This window comes from Saccoglossus kowalevskii, chromosome 3 (assembly GCF_978046115.1).
Source record: "Saccoglossus kowalevskii chromosome 3, keSacKowa6.1, whole genome shotgun sequence".
NCBI lineage: Eukaryota > Metazoa > Hemichordata > Enteropneusta > Harrimaniidae > Saccoglossus > Saccoglossus kowalevskii.
Genome location: NC_140643.1, coordinates 25,898,366 through 25,925,822, shown reverse-complemented (window position 1 = coordinate 25,925,822; position 27,457 = coordinate 25,898,366). Strand labels below are relative to the sequence as shown.

Below are 27,457 nucleotides of genomic sequence, written 5' to 3'. Positions count from 1 at the left end.
CAAACTATTCTTCGACATGACTTGTCGGCGACCGTGAATAGTTTGAATACTTCCTCCACCTTCAGTTTACCTTTTGATTCAATAGCTTTAGGGAAAAAATCACCGGTTTTTGTGGAAATCAGATCGCATTTTAACATCGCGGTAATTCACTTCCGCATTGCGTTGAAAAAAATGACTTCGTCAATAATCGGAAAACTTCGTCTGTACGACACAGCATTTTGATTGGTTAACGAAAGACGTGAACTGTTAGGTCAAAGGAAGTTGTTCAGGTCAAATCACGATGAAACACACCATGGCGGAAATTACTTTTTATCGAGAGTTTGCGTACGATCGAAAACATTCCACAACTAAGATAATGATAAAGATCTTGCCTTCGACTGTTTCCCACATACCCTACCTATTTTTGCACGGTAAATTCAGACGGTATGTAAACCGTATTGTAATAAAATGTTTATGAACATGTTTGTTTCTTCATTGTGAAAAGTGTCGTTGAAATCATAAAGATGTAATATTTCTCCGAGACTGGCGCTGTGAACGAAAAATGTAATTTGGATAATTTTTCGTGGTTGGGAAGATGGTTACAATGTTAAACCCCCTAAACAATTATCTTTTCTGAGGTGGTCCTCGAGTATAAGTCCACCCCCTAATTTTCCCGATTTTACATGTTCACGACCCTGGGCATATACTCGGGGAAGTACAGCATAATATCAAAACAATTGGACTTTTTTTAACAGTTTTTAACAAGAAATTGATATCATTTTTTATCAAAAATTACAAAAATATTCATCAAAATTAAAGAATTGAAGATATCATCATGAAATGAACAAATCTGAGAGAGGTCCACATGTAGTACCTATATATGTAATATCAAAATAATCGGACTTGCGGTTTTTTACAAGAAGTTGAAAACATCACTTTTACCAAAAATGACAAAAATATTCACCAAAAAAAAAAAAATTAGATTTTGACATGAAATGAACAAATCTGAGAAAGAACCATTCAAGGTACTCGCATATCAAATTTGAAAACATTCTGACTTGTGGTTTCAAAGAAGAAGTTGAAATTGTAAAGTTGACGACGATGACGACGGGCGACAACGGACAATCAGTAATATGACTTTGTCGACAGCGGAGCTAAAAATTAGAGCCTCATATCTACATCGGATTTTGATCAGATTGACTTATGGTAAACATTAATTTATTTTATTAAATTATCAATGATTTTTGAACTTATGAGCTATGACTCTGATCACGACTGTGCGCGTTGGTTTGGATATGAGTAGCATCATTGTTGCTATATGTCTCAAAATGTCCCAAAATATTACCACATCATATTTGAAAGATTTCTTAGGTTTCTACATACCACTTCCGAGTCTTCTACTTTCGTGTTAATCACCTTCACATACTCACACTACTTGAAAAAAACATGCGGATATTTTAGACAGAATTTAATTGATTCTAAAATCTAGTATCTTATGCACGGTAGAAGTGCATACACATTTATATTTCACTAGGTTTTAGCAATATTTTTTTATTAGAATATTTGTTCAAATGACGTCTTTGGGCGCTGTTGGATTCAATTGCTATTGGAATTTATAAATGTTTATCAAAAAGTATTGTCAAATAAATCCATTCATAAATGCATTTTTCGAATCTTACTTTCTTTACGCAACCTCTGGACATAGTCCAGTGGATATGTGCTGAAATTGTTCAGTTTGTGTTAAAAGCATGACACTTGGCAAACATATACAGTTTTATATGCTGATCAATTTAAGATTTGGAGCCACCTCAGAAAACACATTGATGACGTCATTATGACGTCATACTATCGAAAAAAATTGCCGAAGCCCTAAGAAGTTTCATATATCCCACAAGGGCGCATATGTATGACTGAAAATAACATTCACGTGAGCAAAAATGACAAAAAAGTGTTAAATATTTATCTGACCTTGGAGATTAATCACAGAGAATCAGCAGACGGGTTCAAAATGTTGTTACTTCCGAAACAAAAGTATTGCTATCACTATACCCACTCATCATCTGGGAACTTTCCTACGACCTTTGCACTGTTCCTTGGCACTTTCCTCAGCTTGTTGACCATAAATCAAATCAACAAAAATATGTACATCAATGGTATTACTTGTGTTATGTTAGGAAAGTATCTGGGGAAGTCAATGGGTAAGTTTATTATTAGGAAGTTTCGTGTACTGAATATTATTGCAGCGGGAGTATTTTTAACAACTTTAATAAGAACATTCAGACCGTGGCACAGTGTCATTTGGCTGATTGGCTGGAAAAAATATACTAGAATAATTAGGCAATCTTCAGTATTTTAAATGTACATTGAACATCAATAAGCTACCTTTAGAAAGAATAAATAATCATACCAATTTTATTTAATGTCTTCTTTATTTATCTATAATTAGTTCTTATCTAAATGAACAATTTCATTAGATACGCAACGCCAGGACGAATTTGCTTTGAAAATCATAACTATGAAAATGAACAAATATAAATGCATTTGAATGACTGAGCACAGTTTACCAAATAAGACAATGTGCGAACTTCTCCAATCAGCATTCAATGATCAGCTTGATTGGAAATTAACACATGAATGTATCCACTAAAATATTCATATTATGACGCCCTGAATCCTAGTTACAGTAACCACTACAGAAGCAAAGTGCGGTGCATTCTAGTCCTGCTTTTTTGCACTTACAAGGATTTTTGCAACCTTTCTTACAACCACATTTAACTAGAATACGAAGAGCAGCAGCAACTTCGGGTAAATCTGTCCACCTTGGTTGCCAAACACCTTCATTGTAAATCCACCCGCATTGTTCTGGGCTAACCAATGACTGGACAGGTTCCAACATTTGTTCCCAACAATTGGCTTGCAAGGCAGCTCTATGGGTGTGGTATATTAATGCAGCATTAGTTGGTGGAATATTTTCAATGCTTCGATTCTTTTTTGCAAAAAGCTCCAGTCGAACAGTATTCACAGATGATGATTCACTTGTGGGATCATATAGATATACAACAAATTGCTCTATAATAGCCATGTCTTCATCAGTTATCACAGATGGATTTTGCATAACAGAAAGGAAAGACTGTGTGACATTAGTAGCAATTTTCCAGGTTTTCATTGCAGATTTCTTTCCTTTCCCTGCAAAAAAGGAAACTGTATCACAGCCGGTAAATGAATGAAACATTGGCAATGCACGGGCGTTTTCTTCACCAAGTAGTTGTGCTATCTTGTTGACATTGATGTATCTAAAGTATTGCCGTGATCCAAACGCAATTGTCAGCTGTAAGTTTTTAAGTCTTACTACAGCAGCGACTCCGAGAACTACAACATCAGTATCAACTGTGTGAATGACTGTGCGATTCATTCCCTGTCCTTGTTGAGCATCCTTTATATGTACAAAAATCCTGGTGTCAGCCTCCTCGTGGTTACATGGGTTGATCAGGGATGTGTCTCTTTGAGGCCAGCATAGCACATTCTCCCCAATTGTCACTATGATGGTCTTCTCTTCGAGTCTCAGATTTTCGTGTATGAACTGTGCAAGGTACGAAAATAGTTCAGTCTTATTATCACTATGGCGCAGAAAAGACTTCCAATCCGTAGGAACTTGTAAATTACTTTTCACACGCCGACGAGATCCCAGACCACGATGAACTCTGGCAGAATTCTTTAGTGACCTCTCCAGGTAGACATCGAATATCACATCGATTCTCAATGCATTGGTTGACAATTTTCTCAATCGTGGAAGAACTGTCTTGGAGGCATAATCTTCAAACGTCATATTGGTCTCTGGCTTCAATCCATTTATCAGTGCTGCTCCATCAAGGACTATCACTTCTGTTTCTGGAGGATCACAGCTAGAAATCGAGTAATCCATGCTCTCGAGCTGTTTCAGCAGCTCTGCTTTGTTGCCTGATCTCAATTCACTGTTTTGTGAGATTGACGGAGGTGTGCTCTGATTTTCATGCCGGAAAAACTCTTCTATATTGCCATCCCTATTCTGACATGCAATAAAGAGACGGGAAAACAATGAAACGTCATTCTTCAAAGATGTCATGCGCTTTTGTTGCTTTGTTTGCCCTTTTGGTGAGTTGAAGATGCTCAATTTATTTCTCGTGATAGTCTCAGACAAGGAGTCCGTCTTCTCAAGCAGCCTTTTAGTGATGAATCCCTCAAACTGTTTTTGACCCACTTCTTCAACCTTGCCTAGATTTGATACTGCAAGTCCTTGGTGTATATTCCCAGTGTGTAAGACAATCAATGAATCTGTCGACTCCTCTAAAAATGGATTCCCAAATTCAGTTATTGTGCTATGCAAGTTACAAACATCTGCAGAAAATCTCTTTTGGAATGATGCTGTTTCTTCATGGTGCTTCTTTGCATCTTCTCCATCCTGTTTTTTGGGAATGCTGCTCTTGAATGCCTCTGTCAATGCAGATATTTGGGGACCTGAGATGAGCCAGCGATGCATGGCATTCTCATTGCTTGTGATGCCAATTATTCCACCTTGCCCTTTCACTTTCTTATTGTTTTGTTCGTGGGCATGATCAATCGATATTCCTGAAAACCTATTTTCTGAATTGTGAACTACAAATTTCCCATCTACAAAATGTTGATAAACTTCAGGATGATGTTCGCTTAAACTCAACATGTCCCTTAAGTGAACAGGAAGCCATCGAGAATAGTTGACCTTGTCCATTGCAAAAAACCAAGGTCCCATCAGGCAAAGTGTTTCAATATACAATTGAAAATTCCCTTCTCTGAGTGATTTTACAAATGTGAGCAGTAATATTTCCAATTCTAACGCAGTTGACCAGTATCTGAACTGAGGAATGTTTTTAGACTGCTGGTAGAAGACTTCAAAATCTACATCTTCGTGAAGGGAATGAGCATCTTTAAGTAGTGAATATAGTGCAGCAGCACTAACTTCATGTGCATATCGACTTCTTTTTACATGACTACATTGCAGTATTGCTGCAGCTCTTCCACTTGTTGTAATTCTGGCTTCTTCTAGAGCTTGAATCCACCCACTGTCTTTAAGCCAGGATCCGATCAGGCTAATAAACGCCATTTCAATATGTAACCCACCTAACATTACTAGTAGCTTATTCTCTCCAAACGTCTCAGGCCATGTCCATTGAACTGTCTTTGCGATGGCATAGAGCGGCTGATCATATGTCATAACAGGTGTCTGTCCTGGGTTGAGAAAAGCTGTCACTTTTTTTAATAACTTCATGCTATGGCACATCAAAGCTACGGAATGGGAATCTTCTTTGAAAAGTGGAAGCATTGATGAGATGGTTTTTAACATTACTAGGTCATTATGTTGGCTGGCGTGGTAGGCCGACCAAGATAACATGGGTGGGGGACATTCCATCTTTCGCAACCTTACAAACTCAAGCCACGTCTTCCCATATTTCATAACTTCACTCAGAGAACCAACATTTAATTTCCAGGATGTGTTTTTAGGAATAGGAGGAGTCTTGTTTTTCATCATTATTGGTGTGATTGTCGAATACTCTTCTGGAAAATTGGCTCTTTGTTTTCTCAAACCATCATCTTTGTAATAAGCATCGTCACGAGCCTGACCAGTGTTATGCTCATCAGGATGCTGGAATATGGAAATTCCTGTTCCATGGAAAGCTTCCTTTGTAGTCGTTGAGGTAGGGTCATGGTCCAGATTGTCATAAGCTGATGTGGTAAACACATATTTTACAAGGTTTTCAGGACAGACAACCCCTTCCTCATCGAATTTTGTGCACAATGAACGTACTATAGTGTTTTCAATTTCCAGAACTCTGTCATAGGAAATTGATAGGCCGAGTTGAAACATCTCATCAACTAACTTGACCTGACGAGTTTGTGAATAAATACTGAGGCCAACATGTACAGGGAGTGGTGGTTCTCGGTCTTTGCTATGACGATCATACATCGTATTATTCAAGTCTCGTCGACGCTTACAGGAATTGAATATGACCATCTGTGAAACAGAGAGACATGCTTGGTTTTGAGATAACATATCATGCTTATTCTTTGCTGTAAGATCAGACCCATTTAAAATCATGCTCATCAGAGTGAGCAACGTTTTAGGAACAGATTCCATCTGAGCATCTTTGCTAAATGTACCATCAAATTTGGTTGCAGTGGTAAAAATATCCCTTCGTATGATGCTTGCCGCTTTTGCGAGATATGTTCCTTCATCATCACCACAATCTGCATAAGCCATTTGGAGCATTTCACCTATTCTTTCTCGACAACTTATATACATATCACGTCCTTTCATTTCAGCTATCAGGTCTGGTGAAAGAGCAAGAATTCGATCCTTGAGATGCGTGCTGTTTACACGAGTATCCACTATGATGCCCAGTTGTTCAAGACGATTCGTATACAATCTAATTAAATCTGTCATCTTGAATACAGCATTTCTTTTATCTGCTATTTCTTCCTCTATATATGATACAACCTCTGCAAGTGCAACTCCTTTAAGTACACTATCAGATTTTGAGCCATCGCATCTGTTAGAGAATCGTTCTTTGTTATAGTATGAGCTAAGACATATTGAATGATAAACAGCATCAATAGCTATCATGTCACCCTCACTCAATTTTGCCAAAATGCGTGTGTCTTGGGTTTCTGTAGCAATTCGCCTCACTCGGTGATCAACTTGAAGCATAGTTACTTCGTGTAAGGGCTCTTTTAAATTGGCACCTTTTTCACAAAAGAAACATTGGGTCTTAACAGCTTCTTTTCTTGATCCATCTGATGAACTTGCTCTTGTGGACTTTCTCTTTGTTTCTGAATCATCATCTTGAGCACGTGTTCTTTTGCGTGCTCTATTAAGCTTTGTTGCATTGTATCGCAGTTGACATGATTTGTGCCATTTTCCTTCACCGGATATTAAAATTTCCTCAAGATTTTCTTGGTAATTTCTTGTTAGTGAAGTCTTAACCCCAAGTTTACTAAATGCCATAAGGTTTTTTGCTAGTGAAGCATACCCGCTTCCAATGTCCAAGCGACGATAAGACTCTTTAGTGGGGCATTGAAGTTTCTCTTTAGTTGTTTCTTGGCAAATAACACACAATGTCCAATCAATATGACTTAAATCAAAAGGCTGCAACTCCATAATTTAGCAGTTTTTGTTCATTCCACAATAACAGATTTCAATCGAATGTACTTCCTGTCACCTATAAATAAGATTCAATTGTTTGTGTTGAAATCTGTGAATTGTCCACTAATGAATGATCATACTCTTCAAAAACTTAATTTAAATATAAGACGATCTATGAAGTTAATACAAATTAATAAAATCCATGGATGAGCTTACCATTCAAATGCATGACATGTTTCTGCTGATTTCTTGGTCATCCACCATTTTGTTACTATGGCAACCGATAGTATGACGTCAGACTAGAACACTACTCAGCTAAATTAAAAGATTTGTGAATCCCAAAATGTTGTAATAAAATCAATTCCAATAATCTAAAATGAAGAAGAAAATAATATTTTTCAGCATTATACGACTCTCATAAGTGGTAAAAATTGGCGCATGCGCAAACAAATTATTGACTTTTCCCGCTATATTTTGTTGCAATATGTGTCGCAAATGAGCAGGCAATACTACAGTAATCACTAACAGCAATACATGTAGCTTTTCTGCTGTTTAAAGGACAAAATTCAATTCGGTATTGATGACGTCATTGTGACGTCAAAATCGATTTTTAGAAGTGGCTCCAAATCTTAAAATGATCAGCAGAAGTCATAGTACCTTGACACAAAGTTTCATCCTTTTAACATAAACTGAACAGTTTTGATGTTTTTCAGCACATATCCACTGGACTAACAAGAAATATTATAAAAATAAGGCTGTGGGTTATGATTACATTAGTCCAAAACTGTTAATTTATGCCGCAAAGTACATTTCCCGACCTCTCAATCATATAATAAATTTATCGTTTTCAACAGGTGTATTCCCAAATTCTTTAAAAATAGCTAAAGTGACTCCAATTTTCAAAAAAGGAGTACCTAGTGATCCAGGCAATTACAGACCAGTATCAGTATTACCACAGATTAGCAAAATATTTGAGAAAATAATTAACAAACAAATGATCTCATATCTTAACAGTTTTGATCTGTTGTACAATCATCAGTGTGGGTTCCGGGAGAGATACAGTACTAAGGTAGCAATTGCGGACATAGCACAGACAATTCTGGAGGAAATTGATATGGGTAATGGCGTGATTTGTATATTTTTGGACTTTAAAAAAGCATTTGACACTGTGAATCATGACATTCTAATTAGCAAACTAGACAATTACGGTTTTCGGGAGATCTCTAAAAATCTCTTCAGAAATTACTTAACAAACAGGAATCAACATGTCAATATTAATGGGATGCAGTCAAACGAACTACCAATTACTTGTGGAGTTCCACGGGGCTCTGTGCTAGGTCCGACACTCTTTCTGATTTACGTAAATGATATTGCAAGTGCCACAGAATATTTCGACACCCGTTTATTTGCAGACGACACCAGCCTATTTCATACCTTCAATTCAAAAAACACAATAGATCTTTCAAATGTAAATTCTCATTTAAACAATGTTATAGACTGGTGCGATATAACAATAAATTCCAAAAAAACTGAATACATTATATTTAGAGGTAAACAGGCATCAATACATTCAACGGGTACAATTAATATAAAAGGAGTAACAATAGATGAAGTTGAATTGGTGTTGAATTGGACAATAACCTTGACTGGAAGAACCATATACAAAAAGTAAACAAAACAATAAGTAGTAAAGTAGGTATTCTTTTCAAATTGAGGGACATTATTCCACCATCTATTCTTTTACTATTATATAATTGTTTCATCCTACCACATATTTCCTATGCACTAGAAGTTTGGGGGAACACGTACTCAACTTACCTGAAACCCATACATCTCACACAGAAAAGGATTGTACGCATAATAACAGGATCAGATCGCCTCTCACACATTTCTTCACTTTTTAATCAGCTCCATGTACTAGATATCTAAAAACAACATGATTTGCAAATGTCTTTGTTTGTTCATGATAATCTCAATGGCAAGTTACCACCAGGGTTTCCTCAATATTTCTCTTCCATTCAACACTCTTATCACACAAAATCAAAAGCATTAGGTAATCTTATTATTCCAAAATACCATACTAATTCGGGACAACATTCAATCAAATATGCTGGGGCTAAACTCTGGAATAAACTTCCAGAAGAAATTCGTTCCATGAGCTCAAGAAATTCATTCAAAAAAGAAATGAAAACATTTTTACACTATGCTTAAAAAATTTTTTTTTTAACGTTCACTTATTATTGTAGTTTGTATTTTACCTAGATAAGATTCACTATGCATTTCAGTGTTGTTTGTATTGTATTTTTGTTTATCAGTATTGCATGTAAATTAAGTGAATAAATTCAATTCAATTCAATTGTTTATGTTGCCCAACATTGTCTTCCTTTCATCTATCCATTGTATTTCAAATTCCCCTACTTAGGCTAACAATAACATTAGTAACCTGAAACTATTTATATCTCATATACAAATTATTAACTCACAAAAGAATTTGGCAATCCTATGAACCTTATTATAGATAAAAAAATATGTTTAAAGAAAAATTAAATACAAAGTTAGGAAAACAAGATTCAACAAATGTCATTAAACACCATCATCAACCGACTATCTAAACAGACCAGCTTCTAAACCAATAACAACACCAACACAACTGTCAGCATCCTTTATTTTTAAGTTTTTGTCATATTACCTCAAACCCTGCAAATAGAAGTGTGATAACTGTCATAAAGGTGATTGACAGGTCATACTTGTTTTCAACTCTGGAAGGACAGTTGGAATCTACCAGGTGTGCTGTGATTTGAATAACAACAGATGTTTATGATCAACTATATATGAGTTGTCTACGTGACACAGCTGCTAGCAAGATCATATTCTGATTGGCTCATGTGGAAACCCAGGTGGTATCACTGAATCTGGGCCATTTATGCCTATAAATTGGTCAGACTGAGAACAGTTGGGTCCATCATTTCAACTTAATAATCTGTGTGTTGCTGCTACAATATTGTAAGACAAGTGATACAAGCTTCAATCATCATTATGTGAGACTTCTATGAATTGCTCTGCAATCTCCTGCTTTCAGTGGTGCCCTCCAGAATAACAGTGTTCCTCTGCAAGTAAGACTCCTGTATTTCTTTGTTGTTGTGTTGCAGAAACCATTGACTATCGTTCATTTTTACATTCATTGTATTTTACTGTGTGCTTTTTTTCTTATTTTATTTTGAGAGGTATTACAGCTCGGAGCTTTAACTCGATATTTTCGTGTATGTGTATTTCGTTTCAAGTACTATTATCTTGTCTACTCCATACTAGCAGTGTAAGACCCCCCTGTCCAGTGTGAGTTCTGTGGGCGGCCCTCTCAATTGCAATAAGCATGCCTTACACTGTCGAAAGCAAGGTCAAAAACCATCATAGGTCTGATAACTGTTAAGTTAGTATAAAACTCTTATAGAGACTTCAAACAATAAATATTCCATATAAATAATTGTTTGAAACATAAAGCAATTTTATAAAATGTACGTATCTATCAAATTAATACATTTTTGAAAATAAAAAAAGTTTCAAATACAATATTAAGTAAAACAAGATTTATCCATTATATTATCAATAGCCCTCGCTCCATCATCAACTGACTGCCCATACAATATACTACTTTATAGAACAACACAATAGCAACGTGAACAAAAATCACCATCACTCGTGTCTAAATGGGGCTGATCACATTCTAGATAATATTCACACTGTAAAACCAGGTCACACTCACAGAGGAAAGGAAATGTAATATGTTTGTGGTTGAGATACGGTAGACTTTTAAAACCTTTAAAGACAGATGTGGTGACAATAACCAATCCGTCTCTCCCGAAACCAATGAAAAAGTGAGGGCAAATTACTTTCACAATTGATAATTATATGCCTAGAAATTCAGGGTGATAGTTACAGCTAAGTTAAAAAAAACATAAGTAGCTGGGTGTGAACTACTTGTTGCAAAATAATGCAATCAAAATAGTAACAACGCTTTATTTATACACGCTTACAGTGTTATAACATTCTAGTCAGAGTTCATGTATTAATCATTACCCAACTTGCAACGTGGTCGAATAAATATGACGTCCGTCTAAGCACACAGTACTATACAGTCTAGTAGTCCAGATTACTGCATTCATAGAGATGATCTTATTTACAAATCTTATATGAACATAGTGAAATTAAATGATTGCATGTAGGAATCAAAATTACCAAAAAGCAGCGCCATAATTATCTTTGCTGTTGTACTGTTATATTGTATTGCATGTCAAAAGAACCTAATATCATGTTAGCATTACGCAGCCAATTCGAGTTTGTCAAACTTCTGCCCGAATCTGATGTATACCATATACATAGGTTCATATTTACTCTTCGATATTTGATATAAATAATTGAAGAAACATTACTTTTTTAATATGTATATGGTGTAATCGAAGGTGACTGGTAAATTTGGTGTTATGATTGTGTACGCCGATTTCCTCCCAGTAGGCATGGTTAAAAGATAATCTCATAGTCAACAGATTTAGATATGCATGATGGTTGTGTGGCGTTGGAGGCTGTTTCTCACTGCTGATGATTTCTATACATTTCGTAATGTTGTCTAAGTACTTGCCAGAGAGGGAGAAGAACAGTCAGAAAATATGTCAGTGTTACTGAAAAAGCCGTGGTAGCAGTAACAAATGTAAAACATATATTTTCACTTATGAAATGTATAATAATGCGTTTATATATAATGCCTTTCGCAAAAAAACTAGCACTTCAATAACACTTAAAGATTTTGACAAATCGTGTCTCCATGTCTTCTGTGCTTTTTATATCGATCCAATATAGCAATGTAATAAATGTAAGTTGAAAGGGTTGTATTGACACAATTCAATCTGGTAATAGTCTGTCATGTTGTAGTAGTATAGTATTGTTTTACTGTCAGATTGTCATGGTACTTCTCTAGTAGATAGCATGTAATACGTTGATATATATTATAGTGTTTGCAATAGCATCAATTCAACATTCTACTCGATACATGGGAATGAAATGCATGTGTTCCATATACCAACAATACCAACAACATCAAAAACGTTTTAGTGAACAAAGAAGGTCTAACATTTGATTCAAGTACGTGTCTGTTTGTTTGATTGGTTGAATTTAAAAAAAAAATCATGGTCGTCAGAAAAGTAAGTAAAAATCACCACCACTGTCATTGTGTCGTTAATTTTATTTACCTCAGCTGCAGTGGAGAAGTGTGTTGTTCTCTACTGAAACTTACAGGACTGGTCTCTAAAATGTATTGGAATTGTTAGGATTGTTATGCTTTATACAATTGATTTCGATAGAAATAAAATCATAGACTAGTTAAGGTAGAGATGCAGGTTTGTGGGCACTTGGGAGTGAAATATTTTTGTTGCTTTTATTATCTGAACAGTCTTGGCTATAGACTGTTAAAATTTTGTAGAATTGTGAATAGTGGAACATACTCAAAAAACGATTTTAAAATAGATAACAGGTGCAAACATTCTCTCTTTTGAATGCTTAGCAAGATTTAGCAAGGCTGTACATAAATAATAAAAAAGAAACATGGTGAAAAAAAGAAATGACAGGATCTCCATATTATGCACTATATTTAACTTTTAACAAAACAATAATACATGTAAATTTAGAACTGTTACAGCCATTTTAATTATGAGCATTAGCAAACTTCTTACTGAGTGAATGGTTATGCAAATTAATAATTATCTCTTCTTTTTAGTACACATCCCAGAACTTAAAAAAAATAGCTTCTAGAAGCTTTGACCTTTTGTTTTGAAATGTTCACAAATGATTGACAATGTGTTTATCTTCAAAACGCCGTCGGGACATTGTTTTTGGTTGAACAGTGTTACAACAATCGTACAGACAACTAGCCTGGGTGTTCATTTATGCATAAACTTTAAGTAGTGAAATTTAAGCTGCTGCCCTGCAAAGTTGTCAACTGGTAGACATTTTTCAAGACGGCACTTTCTTCATAGAAAACAGATGTACTCATAAACCAATTTTGACAGGAAACAAAAGCATGGTTTAGAAGCAATTTTTTTTAAATCACTTTTGACCAAAAAAGCAAATTTTTGTGCATATTTCAAACTAAAGTGTCCATAAAAAAAATAATAAAACAATTTTAAAATTCATACAATAAGCTTTCCGAAAATATATAGTTTTGTGGACAAGGGAGGTCATCTTGGTTTCCTAATTAACTAATTAAAATACCTGTCAAGTAAACTGCATCTCTACCTTAAAGTATTGCGACCTAATAAGGATTAGCGACAGATAATCAAAATGCAATAAATAAAAGCAAACAATGAAATTGCAACTCGTAGAAATGTTGATTGATAATTTGAAGGCATGTTCAGATATATGAACGAGTTGCCTTCGAGTACTGGGTGGCTGTATGAAACGGCTTACATCACAATAAATGTTATTTTTGTGAATTTATTGATTTTCAAAGTGAACCAGGCAGGACACTTGCCCACCCGTAAATTTTAATTATTAGCTGCATCAAATAATAATTTGATTGACAATTCTGATCAGACTAATTCATTTTTGTCAAAAACCAGCTTTATTGAGATAGAATCCACCTGGAAATAACGTTAATGAGACAATATGTTTAAGACTTTGGTATCAAAATATCATGTAGTATATCAAATGAAATGCTTTAATGTGACAACATTTATTTGACATTTATGTTGTCAATGATTAATCACATTTACTGTAGTATTGGACACATTTTATATAGGATTACACGTATTGGTTATTATGTTATTATTATTATGAATGTAATTACATTCTTATGTCCCGAATATACGCCAAATATTTACATATGCTACCGAAGAAATATTCATGAATAGTTATTTTGGTCAACGGTTACCATATATTGGTTATAATGTATACTGTTCATATGAAATTATTAAAAACGTACAGACAGTTGAAATGAAAAAAATTCAAATGAAAAAAAATAACCACCAGTCCCATGACAAGGATTACTTCTTTGATGCTACATTAGTTACACCATTTTTTTTCGGTCGCAAATGTAGGGTTGTCGAGCCCTTCTTTACTCTGAAAAAAGTAAGCAGAAAATATACGTTTAGGTGTGTAAAAAGTGAGCAGAAAATATACGATTGATGTGCGTCTTTTTTATATTATTTTTTATTAAACATTTGAAATACGTGTAAATGAGATCTTCGAAAGTTCTGTTTGCTGATACAAATATACAATGCCCATTTAAAAAAAAACGAACTTCTGATCAGCAGGCACTCCATTAAGAACAGACAAGCAATGTGAATTATGGGCATGCTATGTGTTATTTATCTGGTGGAAAAAGAAAATCTGTTTTTAATCAAAGACATTGAAAATTCATGCATTTTTTTGTTTTTGTTTGTTTGAGAGTCAAAATGTTCATCTTCTGTTGATTGTGGTCAATAGTTCGAAACGTATTAAAACATAACGGGATCATGTTGATCAACGTGTAAAATAGGATAATGACACTGACATGTTTACAAACAACTTACCACGGTCGGATGCAAATAACATCAACATTACGAGTTTGGACATCATTATCATACAATTGTCGATTTGATTATGGTTGTGTAACGTATATTAATGACATGGACATCAAACAGATTAAGTGATTTATTGTTTTCCATGTGACTTTTAATCTTAATACTTACCGTCATACTTGTCATTCCTATTTGAACATCATATTCCTCATCATGTTGTCGGCGTTTAAGGAGGAACAGAGTAAAACAAAACATGATCAATGACACACCACTCAGGGCACAGCTTGCTCCAAGGAATACCACCCGGAAGAGGTAATTGTCATATTGTGCGCATGCACCGCGTTCACCTCCTTCCTCGCGCCACAGTATACATGTTGAGTCGATGAGATTTCCAGCTACAATGCTGTACGGAATCAACACTAATAATAAGACAAATGTATCCGTTAGTGATATTCAGTATGAATAAATAGTGAAGCAAAGCTGAGCACACGCGGAGGTATGAATACTTACAAAGGTTACGAATTGTACTCTTCATTGCAAGAGAATATGACTTCTTGTTTTCGTCAACACACCTAAATATAATAAGGTGAGATATCACTTGAGTGACGTTATGTGATCTTTAAAGATGCTCGCCTACACGTTTTACACGTACGCGTAACGTCGCGCAATTCAGTAGTGACGTCATCAAGTCATGTAAACGTTCTCGCGTGCGCGTAAACTGTATTAAGCTGATTAAACGTAAAGTGTGTATTTATTTATCTTTCGGGACTGTCACTCATACCTTCAGCGATTTGTCCATGTTCATAGAGAATTTCATTGTTACATACAATATTATATTCGCAATTTTGTATTATATTCTGTATTTTGTAGCGAGGGCTAGAAACGTGACTGGCAAACGAGACTTTTTTTTGTTTTTCTGGTACACAACAGCAAAATGTAACTTCAGTCTTCGTAATACATCTGCCTCTGAATGTAATTTTGCTTGTGCAATGGTTCCATCACAAGTATTGCAATCAGCACTGCCATTATTCACTGATAATGCGTATGTGAACAATTCAAAATCGTTTTTTAAGAATGCTAAATCTGCAATGATGGTCTTGTAAACTGCGTGATCTAGCTAATCACACAACGCTTACGCCCAACCAAATACTTTATCACCACGAATGTCTATGTCAACATGAACGCGGATTCTACGCGTAGGCGTAAAACATGCGTATTATATTATCTACGAGCCTCTATGAGTAAATATGTGACCCCAGACAATTCCAAAAACAAGTAATATCGATTGATCAACTCCGATTATCTTAAATATATTTTACAGATCGTGATTTAGTTTATGCTGATTGGACAAAGCGTCTAAGCGCGTTGGTGTACGCCACATATATGCCAATACGGTTTCCGTTGTTTTTCTTGTCATTTCATTATACAAATGACTGTTGTAATTTGCTCAATAACAAATACGCTGCTCCAAAATTGTTCTCGTTGTACAGTTTTTAAACTATGTTTTACGTGTTTTCCATACTACTGTGTATTTCATAGGCGATTCTTAACTATGAATGCACTGTGATTTATGTGGTATTATACCCATGTTTTATACCTTGCCTGAATGTGTCGCCTTGATCGCACAAGAGCGTGCTTTTCCGTGTGCAAGCTGTAGAACTATACACCACGCGTTAAAAGTTAAGGTCCTAAACGTAAATAAGAGTAAGGGCATGAATCCTAGGCCTGCTGTCGACTTAATTCGGCAAAAATAGTATTATCCATTATAAAGAACATTATACTCCTGGATATCTTTAGCTCAAACGAGATGCATGAGAACATTTTACTTTCAGAATTACACAATTAATACAAAAAACGTCCATGAATTATATTCAATATTCAAACGATAAACAGCCACTACAGTCGAATATATTCCTCTGTACTGCAAAATTTGCTCCATATATGACCTATGTTTTGACTCTTGCATATATGTCGTCAATTGTGCAATATCTAGCTTTTTAATTCCTTTTCTAGATTTGACATCTGCTGTGAATGCAAGATTTCCAGCTTCTCAACATTATGTAGCACTATTGATTATCTAGTTGTACAATGAATGAATGAAGAATGTATTGTATTACTTAGCTTCAGAGTTCAACATTCTCTCAACTTATTAACTATTAATAACAATGTGTTTACTTACCTTAAGGTAACCATAGTAACTGGAAGACTAATTGTAGCATTAGCTATTGCGAATACTGCCATGAAAAACAGGAATCCGGCAATATAGTTACATTCTGGTTCGATACACAGCTCATCGGCAGCAAATGTGTTTTCCAAGTTAATTTCATCAATACATGCACACATGGAGTAATTCTGATAAATCCCAGGATTTGAAAAGGAAAAATAGCAGTATAAGTACATGTAATTTACGAACATATAATAAAATGTATACTATGTATCCCTAGTAAAATTACATTACTAACACAAAATTGCTAAACTACAAACACCATTTTCTTATCTTGATTATGTATATGATTCTATATTCTTGCTTTTAATTATATTTGTTGGTCTATGTTTACCAAAGATCAAGTAAGCGCTTTCTAGATATTTATTATAAAGGGTCACAGTCATCGCTAAGTACGCATTTAAATTTCATGCGAACACTGTGAATATTAAACGTGTTGTATACGTTACAAGGAACCCATATGAATCACGAGGTATGAAGACTATAGCCCATCAACCAACCTTAGGACCAATACTTTCTGAACATCCTGCATAACACGGCGAGTAATAATTGAGGCCATTTGAACCACAAACAGGTTGGTAATGATCTAATTTGCAGCTACAGTCTGTATTACATTCTGTGATTAGACTGCTATCCCTGTAACATACAAATGACTGTCTTGTTATAATTAAAATCATTTTACGAACGTTTGAACATGCAACAAACGCGTTTCGAACTGCCCACTAAGATGAAACACCTCGCCACTGTAAGAAGACGCGTACCGCAATGCACTGCAATAACGGGCATAAAACACGGCTTGAAATAGCGTGTAATGAGCGCGAATACTGTGACTAAATATAGATGTGCTCACGTCACAAACAATTACAATGTTGTCATGAATGATTAAATATAGGAGCAATAATAAAAATGAGTTTGAGTTCGATAACTGATGAAGTGTGTTTTCAGATAAATTTATAGCAGTTTTCTAATAATCTGCAGAAAACCCAGTAAAACACTTTATACGTTTTAAAACATCAATAAAAAATAATTAATGCACAGAATAAATATTGTTTTTTTGTTGTGGCATTCCGTAATTGCAAAATACGTGTGCGTGAGTTTGTCATTTTGATTAAGCGAGTCTCAACGACAATATAGTTGGACGTTGAGAAGCACAGTCATCAGTTACTATATTCAAACACTTCTCAAAACAAAATGAAACAATTCAATTACAATATTTTGAGATAATGAAGTCACATTGTTCATCACTAACCTGCTTCTTTCCAAATAAGGGCCTTCACACGGAAACACCATGGCTAGACCATTAGATACAACGATGACGCCAACTAATATTAAGCAACATTTCATCAACCCAATCAGTTTTAATTTCAGTCGCTTTATAATATATCCACAAACAAGGCAAGCGGGAAAGTTGGGAAACAGCCAAAGAAAGCCTATAAGTGATAATAATTTGCAATATTATATAATAAAAGTGCTGGTGTGTTTTGTAAACATTGGTTACGCAGCAGAAGGAAATCATCCATTTCAACTGAAGCTGCTAACGTGAGGTGATATGTCATGAAATATATGTCATGTTCTTTATTATGTTATTTGAATCCAAATATATTGAATTTTTCAAAGCTGCATGTGAAAATATGTTGAATATTCACAATATGGTGTACGTCTACTGTTTACTGTTTAGACTTGTTAAGTGGGAATAACATTTCTAGCCGTAAATATTATAACACAAGTCGTAAAAGACAGACAAATACACAAAGACACCGTCTAATCAGTAAGAGAAGTATATATATATATATATCCTATCGTAAACATATCAAGTGTTTTTAAAAGTGATATCAAGTGTTTTGAAAAGCACTTCCTGCTCCACATTTTGCACCCACCATATATTATTCAGAGTGATAATGAAGTTTCCGTGTGAAGCCGTGTTGTATTTAATCACAGTAATTATGTAGATATTTCTGTTTGGTATGATTTAAAAAATACATTTGCGATTATAAAAAAATAATCTTTTAGTGCATACTTATTGGTTCATGGTCTATTCTAAATAGGAAATCAACATTTCCTATAAAAAATGAATGTTTGAAACGTTCCACTGAAATGAATGTCATACATACCTATAATTAGGTTCCCAGTACTAAATGTGAAACCCAGATCTTTTTGGAAGTACTTCGGCAAGAATATTACGAAGCCTACTGGATTGTTGATAGCATAGGCAATCACAGTTAACATAAAAATAGGGTTTTTCAACAAGTTCCATGCATTGACCAGTATTTCTAAAACAAAAAATAGACATTCCCAAGTTATTTTGACCATAATTAAGACCATGACACGTTATAATATGACAACATACTAATATTACTAATATATATATACTAGACAGACATTTTAGCGTGTGTTTATAAAGCCATTTGCATATTTTTTTCCCAGAAAAGCGCCGTCTAAGCGCTATGTTTACTTTTCTTATGTTCAAATCTGCCATGTTTAAAGGGCTGGCGCACTTTTATAATAAATATAAATATAAAATAACAATCATACCAATCAAATATTCTTATAATATGTCTAACGGGGGAAAGTACAAGTCAATGGACAAAAAAACGCTGTAAAAACAACACAACACAAACACAAACACAGACAAGTCAATGAAAGAATATGGACAGTCATACGGCCATGGAGTGATGTCAGGTGTTTCGAAAAGAGTGAGCACATTCTGCTCCACATGCGGCACCCGCCATCTATCAATCGAAGTCGTAGTCAGGAAGTGGTTTCATCTTACATAGGATAAATTACATCTTATTAACAGTACGATTATATTTTCTCACAACTGCCTGATACCTGCCAACAATCTTTTGAATGTCCTGGCAAGATGTTCTCTAGAGAATTCTTGGTCTAATAGCTTGAATAGAGAAGTCTATGGCGCGGCGCTTAATTAAGTATATGGTCTACATGCTCGAGCATAGAAAACAAGTTGTGAAATGTATATACCATTGGCTGGAGCACGTGAAATATTACTGAAAACGTGTGGAAAATTAATGATGGCGAAAACGAAATCATCTCTTTTGTCATATAGTCTAGTAGAGATTTGACATTTGGAGTCAAATAAATTCAATGATAAGAAATTGTAGACGTTCATTTTTCATATTTAACTTTTCATATCTTCTTTGTTACTGGTGAAATTTTAAAGTTGATACGACCGCGTTCTGAAACGGGTAAATTTTACGCTCACGACGACAATGTTTCTGCTTCAAGAAAATTGTTACCTTTCCCGTGGAGTAAAACGTTCATTCCGCTATATGAAGCAACGTCAGAGCTCTTGGTATATCTGCTTTCCGACTCGGGGATCTCCTTCCGCCCTCCTGGCATTTCTCTTGGGAAGAGACATAACAGAATGGACAGCAACAACAGTGCGACAGCTCCGCCAATTCCACCTAACCACCATGCTCCAACCCAACGTGGATCTTTATCAGTTAGACCAATTGTGCTCATATCCACACGGTAAAAATCTACGTATATGCTGAGGCAAGCAGAGCTGATGACGCCAAATCCAAGAGGTAGACCTATGCCCCATGACGCTTCGATTATGCCTGTGTGACGTATATATAAATAAATAAGTAACTATGAATATTTCAAAAAAAAATGTTATTAACTCATTATTATTTTTACTTAAAATTTAGATACTTTCAAATATAGATTAATACATTGAATGCAATAAGTATGCTGCAATAAATAGATTATTTTTACCATGATCTTATCTACAAATGCGTGGCTGGAAGACAGATTTCTTGCATCATGATAAATGATGCAGTTCTAAATACTAGCATTAACTACCTTACATAAGCGACCCTGCAATTAGATACACATTTTAATTACCAGTATAATGTAAAATCCATTGAGACGACCTACCTATATAAAATGCTGATTTCTTGCCCGAAAAGTCGTCAACATAAGAATAACCAAGGGTACTGTAAAATGTCCCTCCAATTCCAGAAATCATACGTCCCAAGAAATACAGATTAAATGCCATACGACCTTCTTGCGGCTGTTCAATTTCATCGTCGTTTAACTCTTTACTTTCACTTGCAGCAGTTGAACAGAAGCCAAACTCACTCGCACCACCAGTATTGTTGCTGGCTTGGTCATATGCGTATGGTTCGGACAAGAACTGAGGTAGTACACACAATATGATACCAAGGCATGATAGCAATGTTCCCACTGCCACCCATCGAGGTCTGTGGTGGTTTGGCCCGCCGAGAAAATGGGCAACAAATGGAGTGCACACCAATGTACTCACTTGACTGGAAGTTATCAAAATTCCTACTTGCTGAGAAGTGAAACTGTAAATAAATTTGAGATTAATTGCAGCAAATATTTGTCTTTGCGTTTCCAGTCGTAGATTGCGAGTTCTAATTAGCATACATGATCCCATTTTCCTTGTATCCGGAAGCTCGGTGTAGTAAAATAAAAACAACGATGAGTTTTGAATCAATAATACACCTTTGAAATATTTATTTATTTCACTTTCTATTATGAAAAACAACTATGAGTTTTGGATCAATAATAATAGTCCGTTGAAAAATGTATGTATTTCACGTTTTTTGGAAACAACTGTGGATGTTGAATGAATATTAATAGACATTTGAAATATTTATGCATTTCACTTTCTATTTGCAAAATAACTATGAGTTTTGAATCAATATTATTAGACCTTCAAGTGCAATCAGACGCCGAGATCTTGTTTACCATTGGCAATTGTGTTTTCCCCTTAAATAATGTTATTATATTCCTCTCATTTCTATACCTATATACATTGTATTTTTTCACATCTTGTCGCGGTGAAACAAACACCATACACATAATTCTGATTGATAAGATGTTGACAATTTACTTAATGTCTTTTACCTATACCGTCGTTCAAGCGTTGTGAGGACAGACGCTATATATGCAAACATAGCGCTTTCCACAACAATCAAAGTAAAGAGTAGAGCTACATATGATCTAATGTTGTGAAACCATCCAAAGCTCTTCTTCGATACATCTCCCGTACGATCATCACAATTATCCTGGTGACCTTTATTTTCTGAAAATAAAGTACAATATATTCCCAGTTAATAATGTTAGTCTGTGCCGTGTGATTCATTAGATTCATTCTACAATATAACATACTGTAAATATTAAACTATTATGCAACATGTGTGTACATTGTAAGTGGTGTTGTTAATTTTTCAGCATTTTTTGAGTAGTGAGTTTAAAGTGCATGCGAAATGCCAGCTACCAATATTGTTATTTTTTATGTTATGAAATACAACATAGTGAAAAAATGGATTTGAAACTCAATCTACGCCAATCTTATTTGTATGTATGGCTTCTCATTAACTTCTCATTTGCATACTCAAATACTATTCGTGACGTATAAAGGGAAACTTGATGACCAGCATGCATTGCCGATAATGTATATAAAGCTCATTGCTAATGTTGTTGTTTCTCGAAGAACACAATTTATTTATTGTATAGGGTAAACAATACGAAATATACCCCTTCTTGCGTAGCTGGTCACCGCGATCAACTATGTATTGCACAATCAGAGTCGCGTGTATTGTTGTTGATGAAGTCGTTTAACGTGCCGACATCTATTGCCACGGAACTCTACGCGATTTCTATGTCTATTTCGATTTATCCCAAGTTTGTCAAAGTCGAGTTTGACGTCTGGCTTGTCTTCTAATTATTTGCCAGGTTACTGGATATGTTCGTACACTGATTTACTCCATCATATCGATTGTCTAAGTAAAACAAAGATTCAAAATTTAAATAAAAAGAGAAAATGTTTTAACATTTATAATGAGTGAATGATTCGTAAATCAGGTCACGGCGAGAAAAAAATTAAGTGAATGGCGGTGATTGGATGATAAAAATAATTGAGAACGCAACACAGCAAAAAATTGTGATTCGAGTTATCGTGATTGTCATAATAACGCCATCACTTTAAAAATACGCAGACGAAAAATATTGACAGCCCACTTATTACGCAGATCAAATTGCAAGATAAGTTCACAGAATTGGGAAGTCAACAAACAATTCAGAAACTTTTAGAAAGCATAGTTAAAAACAATTGCCAACGTGTAAGTACTGCATAATTACCTGTTTGGTGTACGCATCGGTTTTCGCGTCACGTCATTGGGCCCTTACATAAATAATCTACATGGTTCTATAAAACGTTATTCAAATTCCCAAAACAGTTGAAACACTTACCCGAAGTTTCTCCCTTTGAAAGCTGACGCGGTTAATATTGGCTGGTCCGGAATCTAGTTCTTTAACTACAGTGTCAGGTTTAAATGTGTGGCATTTGTCGTTAAAACAGGCCGTTCTTTTATAAATGGGGTCATATAAGGAGAATGTCCATCCCATTGTTTGATTGACTTTATAGCTTTCGTCTACAGTTATTACACTACGAGAAATATCTCAAATTTACTCGGACACAAGTAATCACTTTCAAACAAAAATAAATAACTGTAAATGAGAAATGTGTTGGTGGGCATTTTACAGGCACTTTGAGTAGAGTCTACGAAAAGAGGGCGTTCGATAAGATCAACGATTGACAGAATTTTTAGCACCTCTATAATAAGTTTTCACCTGACTTCAAAGTAAATTTGACATTCTCGTAACACATTGCAAAACAAACTTTTGAAAAAAAAATACAACTCAGAATTTCAATAAGATCGAAATGATAAACCAGTAGCAAGTTTTAGAAAAATCATTGTTCAATGGTATAAAATTATACATAATTATTTTTATAAGTAAATACGTTACCGCCCTTTTTTGTACCTTGTATGTAGGACATTTGGGTGTACCTCTGTCAAATTTGTTTATTTGGTTCAATTCTTTTATTTTAGCCGAATATCTTTGTCATTTTTGGTAAAAATTCTATTTTCGCCTTTTTAAAAAAAACTAATAGCTCGATTGCTCTATTACTCAGTACGTAGGGTTCATGGGTTGATCGCCATGATATTTAAAACACGGTAGTAATTGTAATTGACATGGCCCAACCAGATAAATTACCATGGATGTGATTTGACAAGGACAATGGGAGAACACTAATAACCATGACAAATAGTTAAGATCGCATCATACAGAACAATATCAAGTATCAATATCAACAATATCAAGTACTATATTGGTAGTTTCATTGCTGTCTTATCTTGCAGAATAAGGCAGTGGCAGTGGTGGCGGCAGAGACCCCTTCGAAAAAAATGTTTGGGGCGTCGGCCCTCTAACATCAAGCTGAAATCCTTTGTGTCAGCAAAATTTGCCTCTCAAAATGCAGGAAATAGCGTTTCAGAGGGTCTACATTTCAAAATTGTTAAGTGGGAGCATGCCCCACAATAAGGTTGCTGAGCAGATTCCGCCCACTCATTCAAAATTTCGTCCCGCCGCCTCTGAATGGGCATTACTGAGTCAGTGTGTTTGTGCTAACATCCTTCTACCTTATCCCGTCAACTGGATATGTGTAATATGTCCTGAGAAAAGTAAAACAGAATTTAAAACTTACCCTCGCAGTGGGCTTTATCCATGATGGAGTAATACGTCTGTACTCTGTAAGGCTTGGGAGGTTGCTCGCTATGACTTGCGCGATGCAAAATGAAGGTGGTTTTAAACACCTCCCTTGTCAGCACTTTCTACCTACGTGTCAACTGACTGCCACTCAAATGTCACCACTCCATGCATGTACGTTACATATTAACACAACATATTGACATACAGGTATATTAACAGGATCACGTGATGGTGACTTGTAATAAATTTCATTCTTTAAAAAAGTTGTTACTCTAAACAAATGTATTTGTCCTGCACTTCTAATCATTAAAATATAAATATTGTTGTTTTTGGAGAAATTTGAAAATATTTTTAAAACATTTACCCTGCTTTCATGAAAATACTAAATATTATTAACAATCATTAAATTCCGTTGGTTAAAAATCGATTACTTGACATGTGTAGAAAGTTGTGTGATTAAGGGGGCGAAACACGAACGCTCATTAATAATACTTATACCTTTTATGTTCGACCAACAGCTTAATAAGCCACGCGATGATATGTGTGATATATGCACTATACCCTATGCAATTCATTTCAAATTTATCAAACTTCCTCTGACCCTTGTGAAGTAAGTATACAAACACTGTATCTTTGATACATTTTTACATCACTACTTTTTTGACATCCATAATTGTGCCAAATGATTGGTCTAAAATAACCGGGTCATAATCAGAAAGGTAACAGTAAGAATGTCACACAGAATGAATTGCATTTGTTGTTTTTGCAGATTTGTTCTGTAAAATTGCTATGGGCGTGTGAATGCTTGAAACGTAGCAAAGCATAGACTGAAGAAACTTTGTGAGCTGAATCGGTCTGTCTGGTTGATGAGTAATTCACATCAACATGTCTAACTTGGGGAATATCATGATATTAATCGTTGAAAGAAAACACGAACTATACCAGTCAGTTACGTCAGCCAACTAATTTCAAAACAGAGCTCAAAGAAATTGACAAATAGTCTAGTGTATACAATGACTTCAAAACAAACATGACATAAAATACAATTGTTGCATATTTTAGTACAATAGTCGGCGTGACGAAGTTCCTGGAAGACAAGTCACGTTGCAAGTTTTATGGCGCTACAGGACATCTTACAAATGGCACATTCAGGGGTCAATGACATTTTGCAGTATAACTTTCTACGTGTGACCGAAGTGATAAATTACCCTGTTTAACCTTCGACCTATCACGTGAAACACTTATGAAACTCATTAACAAATAAACTGTAAAATCTCAATAAGTTCAAATTAGAAGCTGTTTTTACTCTGAATTAATTTAAGTTGAGATTAGGATTGTCATTGGGTCTCATCTTGCCCTAAGCACTCCACAGTGCCTTGCTGTTGCCGCCTTCTCCATTGAACCAATCTAGTGTTTTTTTCCACAAAGTCCGTCGGAGTCCAGCTTTCTTATGCACAGGCACTGGCGGATCCCGCAAAATGTATTATGGGGGGGGGGTGTCCAAGCTTCGCTTAAAATTTACGGAGCGTAAATCGCAGAGAAGCTATGCGTAATCCAGATGATATGAATGATCGTTTTTGGGGGGGCATGCCCCCCCTCTCTGGATCCGCCACTGTGCACGGGTAGGCAAACCCTATAGTGCGTACATCATTGCGAAGTTTTGGGGCCTTGGGGATCTTCACTCCACTCCATGGTATCAGCGGATGCTGTTTGTCGAATTAAATTCCCCGAGTAGTAATCCTACTACTAAAATATCGCGCCACATTTACAACAATGACGAGTTCAGCGGGGCACGCATGAACGTTACACGGTCCAGGGTTATGTGTTAATTTCCGTTGCCGTAGGTACATATCAGCGGAGTTATTTTGATGTGTCCAGTGATGTATATAACACAATATAATAGTACTTTCACTGACTTGAAATCTTCAACAAAATACAAATATATCTAATGGTAACCTGAAACACCAAATCAGACAGACTCTTATGTATACGAATTTATTAAAAAAATTATTATAGTAACAAACAAATTTTTCAAATTCGTTCAAACAACGAACTAATTTGGCAGTAATGAAGGTTGGAGTGTGGTCCGTTTTGAATCATATCGAGGGGTATCAATTAATCTAAACTGAATGATCACTCGTCAAATAATGAGGCGAACAAGTTGCTAGTTATATGAAGACAAAGTATCATCGGCTGTTGGAAACTATATCTATGTCTCATCATCAATATCTACATATCCCTGTACTGGTATTTCAATTCACAGTACTCGGGGACTTCATAACGGCGATATCTTCGATATAGAGCACCAGTAGATTTGAGGATTTATTTAATGTAACGTCAGTTTATATGGGCCAATACGTACACTGGCTCCCAATTGACGTGTCTCTTAGATCTCGGGTTACTCAAACAAATTGCGTGCACGAAGAAGCGTCCCTATAATTGTGCAACTGAAAAGAATTTTTTGGATGGATTAGTTAAATGAACACTTACACGGTCTTACCTTAAGTACAAGCGGAAATCGACACATGAGCATTCTCACATGTGATTTAAACATTTTTCTCGGAAACTGTTTAATTCACTTCAGAAAGCAAAATTGCTAACTAAAAAACCAGACTATGCATGTTTCGCAAAGTATATCGGACGCAATACAAAGACGCACGCAATTTTTCAACCGACTATGCATGTTTCATGAGTGGTTACAACATGTACACAAGTTCACACGCGACGTATACAACACGGGTGAAAAACATGCTTGTTTTTTAAAAAATCCAAATGCTCTCTGCGGTGAAACTGCGCCATTTTAAATTGCTTTCAGCATTGTACATTGTTTTCAGCCGTACAATATTGACAGCAAATTGTGTGTAAATTGGCTGCAAATGCCGAGAACTTTAAATTTAACGATAAATTTAATGCGTGCCATCAATGTAATCAGATATCTATTATTTTAGAGCCCTTCATAAAGCGACGTAGGCAAATTTCCGGAAGTGTGAAATCAGGATGCTAACTTACAGGTTG

The 27,457-nt window shown here is 35.4% G+C and overlaps 1 protein-coding gene across 1 annotated transcript; it reads right to left on the bottom strand.

The window, feature by feature from the left end:
- Window positions 1–14,179: 14,179 nt before the first annotated feature.
- LOC146747648 (solute carrier organic anion transporter family member 3A1-like) lies at window positions 14,180–24,459 on the bottom strand. Its single transcript, XM_085497408.1, has 11 exons — window positions 24,438–24,459; window positions 21,800–21,971; window positions 20,798–21,228; window positions 20,155–20,478; window positions 19,012–19,170; window positions 18,150–18,330; window positions 17,401–17,536; window positions 16,856–17,028; window positions 15,187–15,248; window positions 14,848–15,095; window positions 14,180–14,236 (listed from the first exon to the last, which is right to left on the bottom strand). The coding sequence occupies exons 1-11, from the start codon at window positions 24,457–24,459 to the stop codon at window positions 14,180–14,182; spliced, it is 1,965 nt and encodes a 654-aa protein (XP_085353534.1).
- Window positions 24,460–27,457: the final 2,998 nt, after the last annotated feature.